Source organism: Myiozetetes cayanensis, unplaced genomic scaffold, assembly GCF_022539395.1.
Source record: "Myiozetetes cayanensis isolate MyiCay16 unplaced genomic scaffold, myiCay2020 scf58, whole genome shotgun sequence".
Classification (NCBI taxonomy): domain Eukaryota; kingdom Metazoa; phylum Chordata; class Aves; order Passeriformes; family Tyrannidae; genus Myiozetetes; species Myiozetetes cayanensis.
The window spans coordinates 385,609-395,757 of record NW_026087831.1 but is presented as its reverse complement, the minus strand read 5'-3'; the positions used below and the strand labels follow the sequence as shown (position 1 = coordinate 395,757).

The 10,149-nt window shown below is 55.0% G+C and overlaps 1 protein-coding gene across 2 annotated transcripts; it reads left to right on the top strand.

Annotated features, from left to right (window-relative positions):
- The first annotated feature begins 381 nt into the window (after nt 1-381).
- Nucleotides 382-4,088, top strand: LOC126650202 (myosin light chain kinase, smooth muscle-like). 2 transcript variants are annotated; one of them, XM_050334757.1, is made up of 10 exons: nt 382-504; nt 907-997; nt 1,329-1,419; nt 1,554-1,757; nt 1,989-2,206; nt 2,621-2,744; nt 2,826-2,978; nt 3,107-3,227; nt 3,308-3,398; nt 3,721-4,088. In XM_050334757.1, the coding sequence occupies exons 2-10, from the start codon at nt 982-984 to the stop codon at nt 3,894-3,896; spliced, it is 1,194 nt and encodes a 397-aa protein (XP_050190714.1). In that variant the 5' UTR covers nt 382-504; nt 907-981; the 3' UTR covers nt 3,897-4,088. The 2 variants fall into 2 exon arrangements, with proteins under 2 accessions (XP_050190714.1, XP_050190713.1); XM_050334756.1 differs by having other exon boundaries at nt 851-997.
- Nucleotides 4,089-10,149: the final 6,061 nt, after the last annotated feature.

The window sequence follows — 10,149 nt, the reverse complement described above, 5'->3', positions numbered from 1 at the left end:
GTGCTGGGACTGGATTTAACTCCCGAGAGCCGCCAAGCTCTGGTTCTGGGCTGAGAGGGCAGAGCAGGGCTGGGCTCTCTGCCCTGTGATGAGGTGTGTTGGGTCTCTGCAGACCCCCAGCCCGGGGGTTTCTCTGGCTGAGCCCCCCGTGTGGCAGATCTGTGACCCTGCACAGTGCCAATCAGGGGGCTGGGGGCTGTGGTTCGGGGTTCAGGGCACGGTTTGGGGAGGGCTCAGTGATGCTGGTGGTTGTTTATCCCCCAAGTCCGGAAACGCTCCGCTGGGAAGGAAAGGGAGGGGGGAGCTGGGGCTGTTCCCAGCACCGGAGAGGGAGGGATGCCCTTGGTCCTACCCCAAGGCAGCCCCACATGTGTGGTACCAGTTGTCCTTGACCCCCAGCATTGCCCCTTCCCTCCCTCTCCAGCTCTCTGGTGGCTCTGCAGTGACCGGGAAGGGTCGAGGACCTGCTGGTGGCCTGGGACAGGAGGGACAGGACAGTGCCAGGTCAGTGCTGTGGCTCTCGGGGTGGGGTTTGGGTGCTGCTACCTGGCACCCTTGGGTGTCACAGGCCTGTCCTCCCAACCTTCCCATGGAGGGGACGTGTAAGGAAGCGTGTCCTTTGCCCTCCAAGTGTGGTTTTCCTGGGGATTTCCTGGCTGATGCAGGACGGGGTAGGGGAAAAACATCGGCTCGGAGCCTGAGGCGCTCCTGGAAAGGGGGCTGTCCTCATCCAAGGAGGGACCTGGCTTGAAAACTTGGTTTGGTCTCTTTGGGTCCACCAAGATGGACCTCTTGGGTGGGATGGGGAGTGTGGGTGCAGGTGGAGAGGTGAGGGTGGTCTCACTAACAGGGAGAAGGTGCAGGGATTCGGGGAGCAGCTGGAGACGTGGCCATTGTCTGCCCCAGCTGCCAGAGCCTTGGGGACACATCCAGCACCATCCTGACTGTACCAGCACCCTGTGAAGGGCCAGTGACACCACCATGTCCCAGGCAGGAGGTACAGGGGAGCCCTCTGTCCCTGGGGAGGCACAAAGGACCCCAGCACTGGCGTGACCCTCTGTTGTTCCCCCAAATCAGCACCAACCTCCATCCTGCCCTGGCCCTGTTTCTCTTGGATTTCTGATCCTGAAAAGCACCTTTCACCCCAAACCTGACCTGCAAGGTGCTGGGCTGCTCCAGGAGCTCCTGCAACAGCAGCTCCTGTCCCCATGTCCCATCTGCACTGTGTGGGGAGGGGGCTCGGTATGGATGGAGGGGGAGGGCACAGAAACAAGCACTGCGGAGATGTACAGGGGACCCTGCATGGCCCACCCTGCTCCATCCCCCAGGAGCTGAGGAGACCTTTGAGCACCGTGACGTGGTCATCAACACCCAGGACAAGGTCTCGGATCTGTACACGCAGCTGGAGAAGCTGGGAGAGTAAGTGTGTGTGTGTGGGGGGGGTCCCACATCCCCATCTCCTAGGCACGGTCCGTGGCTGTCCATGCACAGCCCTGGTGGGATGCAGGGGGCTGGCGGTGACTCCTCCATCCCTCACCCTCGCCCTGTCCCAGGGGGAAGTTCGGGAAGGTGTACCGGCTGCAGGAAAAAGCCTCCGGCAAAATCCGGGCTGGGAAGTATTTCCGGACCCGGACGGGCAAGGAGAGGGAGGCGGCGCGGGCAGAGGTGGAGCTGATGAACCTGCTGCAGCACCCCCGCCTGGTGCAGTGCCTCGCCGCCTTCCAGGGCCCCGCAGAGCTCGTCATGGTGATGGAGTAGTGAGTGAGGGGGTGCTGTCATGTGTGGGGGTGGTGGGGACACTGCCGGGCTCTGCCACGGGGAGCACCGAGGGTGGGGAGGGGTCCCTGAGCCACGGGGTGTCGGTGTGGGATGTAGGATGGAAGGGGAACCTGCAGACCCTGGAGATAAGGGTGGTGAGATGCACCCAGAGCATCAGCTCTCGTGGGTGGCAGACCCTGGTGGGGTCCCCAGCCCCTCGTTGTCCCCAGCGTGGCAGGGGGGGAGCTCTTCGAGCGCATCGTGGACGATGACTTCGAGCACACGGAGCCCAGCAGCGCCCAGTACGTGCGGCAGATCCTGGAGGGGCTGCAGTTCATGCACGGCAGGGCCATCGTCCACCTCGACCTCAAGCCCGAGAACATCGTCTGCGTCAGCCCCGACAGCCACCGCCTCAAGATCATCGACTTCGGCCTGGCACGGAGGCTGGGTGGGCAAGACTGGGGGGTCCTGGGGGTCCGGGGCAGGGATTGTCACCGTCACAGGGACGGGATTTGGCCCAGGACGTCAGCCAGGGGCATGGTGTCCTCCTGCCTTGGTGCCACCAAAACTGGCCCTTCCTGGTGACAACAAGGTGCTCTGGGGAAACCTGTGTGCCCCCAGCCCTGCTGCTGAGGTGGAGACCCCCAAGACCCCTGCACCTGTGGGTGTCCAGCACCCAGAGGTGCTGTAAGAGAGCACCAAGGCTTGTGATGGCTCCTGGAGGGTGGCAGCTCCACAGGCATGGGGGCTCATCCACTGCACAGGGGTTGGTGTGTCATTGGGCTGCTCCAGGAGGGTCCCAGCTGTACATGTGTCCTGAGGAGGTCCCAGACAGACACCTGCCCCTCCATCTCCTCTGCAGCTCCAGACACCCCTGTGAAGGTGTTACACGGCACCCCTGAGTTCATGGCCCCAGAAGTGGTGGCCTTCGAGCCCGTGAGCTTCTCCACGGACATGTGGAGTGTTGGCGTCATCTGCTACATCCTGTGAGTGGCCTCCTGGGAGCAGGCAGGTGGGGCTGGAAGAGAGGCTGAACTGCCACTGATGTCCTGGGGCCACCTCTGCAGGCTGAGCGGGGAGTCCCCCTTCCAGGGGGACACGGACATGGAGACGCTGAGCAACATCACGGCTGCCCGGTGGGACTTCGAGGAGGAGACCTTCTCCGAGATCTCCCCCCAGGCCAAGGACTTCATCAGCCAGCTGCTGCAGAAGGACCCCCGGTAGGACCTGGGGGTGGAGTTGGGTGGGGTTTTTTGGGGAAGTCCTGTGGGTGGTGGGTGGGGGTTGCTCCGTGCAGCCGAGGGTCTGATGGTGGAGCAGCCCCCCCGTGACCACCTGTCTGTGCCAGGCACCGGCTGTCCAGTGCAGGGGCTCTGCTGCACCCCTGGCTGCAGCACCCCCAGCCCAGCAGCTCCAAGGTGCTGTCCAAGGACAGGATCAGGCAGTTCCTGACGCGGCGCAAGTGGCAGGTACTGGGGGGAGGGGGTGATGAGGGCGTGGGATGGGGGTGGCTCTGGGTGGGGCTCAGTGTTCCTTCTCCTCCCTGCAGAAAACAGGGAAAGCCCTGCTGGCCCTCAACAGGCTGACCCTGCTGTCCCAGAGCCTGGAGAGGAAGGTGTCAGAGGCTCAGGATGAGGAAGGTGATGGTCCCAAAACACCCCTCATCAACCCTTCTCTCTGCTCTGCCATCCCCACCTTGGGCTCCCAGGCAGCTTCCCCCTCTTTTTGCTCCAACCTGTCCTGGTGCCACTAAACACCCCGGCATGTCCCCACAGTGGCATTTCTGCTCCAGGACCCAAGGTTCCTGCTCATCCTCATCCCTCTGGTGCAGCCTTGGAGTGGGTGGATCCAGCTCTGGGTGTGACCCAGATCTCTTGGGATCCAGAGCCGATCCCTGTGGGTGGATCCAGCGCAGGAGGGAGGTGATGACTCCTCACCATTCCCTCTGCCCCTCTCCCACAGGCCTGGGCTGCAGCCCACAAGAGGAACAACCCTTCACAGCTCTGCCCACACGAGGTCCTGGTTCCTCAGAGCTGCTGACAGACCAAGAGCAGGAGGATGGTGGGAGCACTGCAGCCCCAGCGGAGACAGAGAGCAGTGACGGCGTGGCAGTGTCACCCTCCTCCTCAACCACTTAGAGCAGCTGAGGAAGAGGAGCAGCTCAAAAGGTGACCCCTCCAGCCTGTGGTGGATCCAGACCCCCTCTCCTGTGGTGAGCTCTGGGGTGCCACAGTGTCCCTGTGCTGGTGTGGGGACAGCTGTACCTGCTGTCCCTGCAAGGAGCCCATGCTCCTGTCTCTCCATGGCCACCCAGGCTCGAGCTGTCACCATTAAAGCACCAGTGATCTCTGTATTCCCTGTGCTGCTCCTTTTTCCCCCAAAAATCAGTGGGAGGGGTGGGAAAAAGCTGCCCAAGCTCTGTCCCCACTTTGGGAGCTGGTATCGGGCTCTTCCCCCCTTCTCCTATCCAGCAGTGATGTTGAGGTGGCTTTTGCAGCAGCCCTGGGTGTCCCTCGGTTGGAAGGGTCTTCCCTCATCCTCCAGGGAGGTTGGGATTGTGTCCTGAGCCCACAGGAGCCAGGATGAACCCTGGGGCCTTCTCCTCTCCCCATTTCTGGGCCAACCCTGGTTCCAGCAGGGCTGACAGGAGCCCAGGACTTGCTGTGTGAGCTCCATCCTCAGCCTAAGGAGGCAGCTGGGGAAGAACTGGGGATCTGGGAGCCCTGGAGAGGATCAGCCTGGACACTGGGCTGACCAGGAACTGTCAATGGGCCCCTGGCACCAAGGGGTGAGTGGGGTCCTGGGCTGCAGGATGTGCTACCAGCAGAGTTCAGGGGCATCCTTCCCTAATTCAGCACTGCTGAGGCCACCCCTGGGCTGGAGCCCTTCCCCAGTGAGGAATGGCTGGGAGAGCTGGGAATTAACCTCACAAAACACCTTTTTACTGGTGATAGAGCAGTGAAAACCCCCCTCCTGTGGCAGCTGGGCTGGGGGCTGCTCCCCTCCAGAGGACTCACAGAAGGACCCTGGGTGGAGCAGTCTAGCCCTGTGCCCACTGCCAGGGGGCAGCTGTGACAAATAATGCACAGCTCTCACTCTTCCTCCTCCTCTTCCTGGGCAAGGCCATCAGGGGGGAGGAGGAAAGTGTCATTTTTATTAAACAGAACCAATACACCCCCCCTTGTGGGGCACTCCTGTCTGAGAGCTGCTCTGGGGACGTGTCACCTCCCTGTCCCCTCGCTGCGGTGTCGACTCTCCAGCTGACAGGGCCTTATCAGTGCCCAGGCACGACTGGAGTTTTTGTGGCTAAAGGCTGTTCCTGTGAGTAATGTCCATGGCTCTGGCCACGGGAAGGACAGAGGGCTGTGGGGTGGCAGATTGTCACAGGCCCTGCCTGGGGGTCTTGTCTCTTGTTGGGAACAGGAGATGGAATTTAGGAAGGGACTTAATTTGGAAACTGGTGTGTGGACTTCCTGCTGGAGAAAGAGGAGTCCTTTGGGGACCCTCTTGGAGAAAAGGAGGCTCAGGGGGCACCTTCTTGATCTTTGCAACTCCCTGACAGGAGGGGGAGCTGAGGGAGGTCGGGCTCTGCTCCCAGGGAACAGGGACAGGAGGAGAGGGAACAGCCTCCAGCTGTGCCAGGGCACACGATATCCAAATATTGGATACTGGGAAAAACTTCTTCATGGATAGGGCTGTCCAGGCCTGGCACAGCTGCCCAAAGAAGTGGAATCCCCATCCCTGGAGGGCTTTAAAAGCCATGTGAATGTGGCACTTGGGGACACGGGTTAGTGGTGGCCTTGGCAGTTGGACTCTGATCCCGGGGGGGCTTTTCCAACCTGAATGATTCCATCATTCCTTGCAGGGTCCAACAGCTGGCTGAGACACCTCCTGACAGAACTCACCTGCTTCCTCTCCCTCCCGTGTTTTCAGCAGGAGACATGGATTCTCTGCTCTGAGAGGGAGCAGGAGCTCCTTAGAAACAAACAAACAAACGGAAATATTCCGTGTTCTACCCACAGCATTTGTTTTCCCATCCCAGAGTACCAGAGGGGAGGCCAAGGAACCCCTTTCACACACATCCCCATCCCGGTTTTTGCCCGTTCTCTATCCCGTGTTTTCCTCGTTACACGGATTCCAAACCCCTCCCCTGGGAGCCCTCTGACTGTGCTCAAGCTGCAGATGATAAGCAAACACCAAGTTGCTATAATCAATCCCTTGATGAGCTATTTACCATGTGACGTTACCAAAATATTTCTGGTTGGGAATGATGTTTATCTTCCTCTGTTTTCCAAACTCCTCGCAGGCCTGAAAATCCGAGTCCCAGGACTCCAGACATGGAGTTTCTTGCTCTAATCCTGTATTTTATACTGTAAAATAAAAAAAATGATTTACCTTCAGAAGGAGCTGGTTTCCTGACAGAAGGCACATTGTTCTTCTCCTTCTGCTGCTTCCCATGGCTTAGCACGTTAAAAAGTGCAATTCAGGAAGGAATGAAGAGTGGAATTATACCTGGAACTCATTATAGCCACTGAGAAATTCAGCAGCACTGAAAATAGAATTCTAATCTCAGCATCTCAGAGGCGAAGGAATTAAGATCTTGGTCCTTCCATCAAGACAGACCCTTGGACTGACCTTCACTTCAGGCACACAACTTCAGAGTAGGTCCTGAAATGCTCAGGAATCCTCCATGGAGGGAGAAAGGATGAATGATGCCCCCTGGAGAACCTTGGGAGGTGGTTGCCACCTTATCTCAGGTACCCCTGGGGTCCAGCTCCTTGGAGGGATGTGAGGTGAGATCAGTCAGCTGTCCAAATACCCTCGACCTTCTGGAGCTCAATCCTGCAGTTCCAAGGGATCTGATAACCCTGGGCTGCACATTGTAGGTCTGGGAATGCTTGTTTGGATGAGGGAATGTTGCCTGGGTAGCTCCAACATCAAAAAACTGGTTTTTTGGTTGGGGTTTTTTTGAGGACCTACAAATTCAGTGGGAAAAAAAAAAGCCTAGAAAATACAATGCCCTGCTCGAGTGTTTTCCAGGGAGTGGAAATTAATTAAGAAAACAAACTGAGATCAGCCTTAATGTAAAAAATGTAGCCCTGGGCAGATACTGAAGATGATTATTTGAATGTGTCATTTCTAGAACGGTTCTTTTAAGGACTTTTATTGCAGGGAGTGAAGAGCCCTGGGGTAATTCGAGTTGTCAGATAAAACCTTCATGTATCAAACACCAGAAAAGTGGTGAAAGGGGAGAAGACACGAGGCTACGAGGACCTGGTAGCGACAAGGACGTGGTGGTGACAGATGCAGGGGGGGCTCAGTGGAGAGAGAAGGTGCTGAAGGAACATCAGGAACACCTGAGCTGTGATGCTTTCACCCCTCAGCAAAGCTCCCCGGGTGAAGGGGACACCCTCACCTGGGTGTCCTCACTTCCCAAAGGTCCCAGACAGGTTCTGAGGGGTCAGGATGACTCTTTGTGGTTGCAGGAGCTCAACAACCATCACCCCAAGGTGCAGCACCCAGGGGAAGGGCAGAGAAGAGTCACGAAGTCCCCCCAGCCAAGTGACCACAGCTGGTTTGGGTGGTCTCCAGTCTCTGGAGACATCCCTGTGTCTGGGGTTGGGATGAGGGGTGGGCAGGACACCCTCCCCACCCCATCCTGGTAGCACTGGTGCAAGGACTGCCATGTCCAACCGGCACCAAACACCTCCAGCAGCCCAAAATCCAACCTCAGCTCTCCTTCCAGCTCTGTTCTGTGCCCACGGGAATCAGCAGAACCCCAAATCCCTCATGGATGGAACACCTCCCCGTGCCAAGGGGGGCACAGGCCCCGTCCTTCCCAGCACAGAGGCCCCGTTTTTTTTTTTTCAGAGCCGGCTCTCAGAGCCTCCACCCCCCCGGCAGCCCTGCCCGCGGCCAGGAGATGGTACTGTTGGGCTGGTCCTGCTCCTGCCGCCGATCCCGAGCCTCGCCCGCCCCTTCTCACCTTTCCCAGCCGAGGGCAGGGAGGTGTTGCCGGCGTGGGCCTGGGAGCTCTGGCTGCACTTGGTTTCATCCCAAACAGGTTGCCCAGAGAAGCTGTGGCTGCCCCTGGATCCCTGGAAGTGTCCAAGGCCAGGCTGGACGGGGCTTGGAGCGACCTGGGACAGTGGAAGGTGTCCTGCCCATGGCAGGTGGGACTGGGTGGGCTTTGAGGTCCCTCCCAGCCCAAAGCATTCCATTATTTTATGATCCTGGCATGCAGCTGGATGCTTATGGGGGTCTCCCAGACATTGGGGTCCCCTCTGCCCGATGGCAGAGCCCGTCCCCGGTGTGGGACAGCTCTGGGTGCAAGCCCTGGTCCCACACACGGTCCTGGTGACATCTTCCCCCCTGAACACCCCTCTGGGACTGCATCGGGGTGGCTGTCCCTGTCCCTGCCGGGCCTCACGAGGCCTTCCCTTAAAAACCCGGATCAGGGAACGAAATATTTAACGAAACGCTGAAATATTTAATGGCACAAAGACATTTAAACCACAAAGGGGAGCTTTGGAAAACGAGAGCAACCCCAAATGTGGGTGACCCCGATTTTGGCGTTGCTGAGCTGCCCCGACCTCCCCGATGCCCACAGGTGACGCAGCGTCACGCCGGGGGAACCTCGGGAAGCGGTGGCGTGTCCCCCACCTGGAATTTGGGGTTTGCAGAGGGCGGGATGGGTCGGCAGAACAGGTCTGGCACGTTCCCCTGGTCCCTGTGGTGCCGAGGGCCAGGTTTGACACCGCGGCGGGGCTTGGGGGCCGGAGATGCCGCAAGAGCCGGGCCAGGATTCTGGAGCACGGGGGATCCTGGGGGTGCTGGGATCCCCTCCGGATCCATCGCCCACCCATCGCTCAGCAGACGTCCCCTCACATCTGAGATTTGGGCGAATTCTGCCAAATCTCAAAAAAAAAATCTCACCGTATGGCACCAAATCTCACCGAATATTGTTGAATCTCACCAAATCTCACCGGATATGGGTGAACCTCCCCAAATCCCAGTCAGTCTCACCAAATCTCAGTCACTCTCGCAGAATTCCACCAAATCTCAGTAAATGTCTCCAAAGCTCACCAAATTTCATCAGACCTCATTGAATCTTGGTGAAGCTCACCCGGCTTTGTGCCGGCCTGCGGCACAGCAGGAGCATCGCGGGCTGTAAAATGAAATAAAATAAAATAGTAAATAAAAAATAAAAGGAAATAATTAGGATTTTCAAATAGAGGAAAAATAAATTGAAATAGTAAACAGTAAGAAATCAAAGTGCAAATGAATTAATAAAGAAAATGAAATAATAAATAATATAAAACAAAATCAAAATAAAGTGTATAATGGAATTGTAACAAATTGTTATAAAAGGGATGTAAAATAAAAAATTAAATGAAAAAATAAAAATAGACATTTTAAAATAAAAGTGGTAGAATGAAATGAGACGGATGTGAAATAATGAATTGAAATGTAATAAAATAATAAATGCATAAGTTAAGAAAAAAATTAAAGCAAAAATTAATTATATAAATAGAATGAAATTAAATAAAAATAAATAAAAGTAAAGTAAACTTTTAATAAGAAAAATAAGGCAAGATAAAGTAAAATAAAACAAGATAAAGGAGGATTAAACTAAACTAAACTAAGGTAAAACAAAAAAGTAAAATTTATTTTAAAAAATAATAATAAATGAAAGAAATTAAAAGAAAATTTGAAAATAATAAAAACAATAAAATAATGAAAAATTTTAAAAGAACAAAAGAAAATAATAAAATAATAATAATAAAAATAAAATAAAAATAAATTAAAATAAAATAAAAATACATAAAATAAATAAAATAAATAAAGTAAAATTATGTAAAATAAAATAAGTCAAAGTTAACTTAAAAATATAAATAGAAGACATTAAAATAAATATTAAAATAATAAAATAAAAACATTACATAAAAATAAAAATATTAATAAAATAAATAAAATAATAAAATACATTACAACAAATAAAACAAAATATAATATAAAATATAAAAATAAAATATAAAATGAAATACAAAATGAAATATAAAAATAATTATAAAATTAAATAAAAAATGAATATAAAATGAAGTATAGCACACAGCCGGACTAAGCCCGGCCGCAGCAGCGCCGCTGAGCTCCCTCCCCGCAGTCGGGGCAGGTGCCGGGGCCGCCTCTGGCTGCGGCCGGGGCGGGGGGCTGGAGGGGGCGGGCTGAGGCGTTTATAGCGCGATAACGCCCCGGAGAAGTTGCAAACGCCGGCGAGCGGCGGCGGGGACGGGCGAGGACGAAGCTCGGCGCGGAACCGCAGCCGCCCCGCACCGCCCGCCATGGGCAACGCGGCCGGGGGCTGGAGGGGGCGCGGCGGGGCGGGAGCCC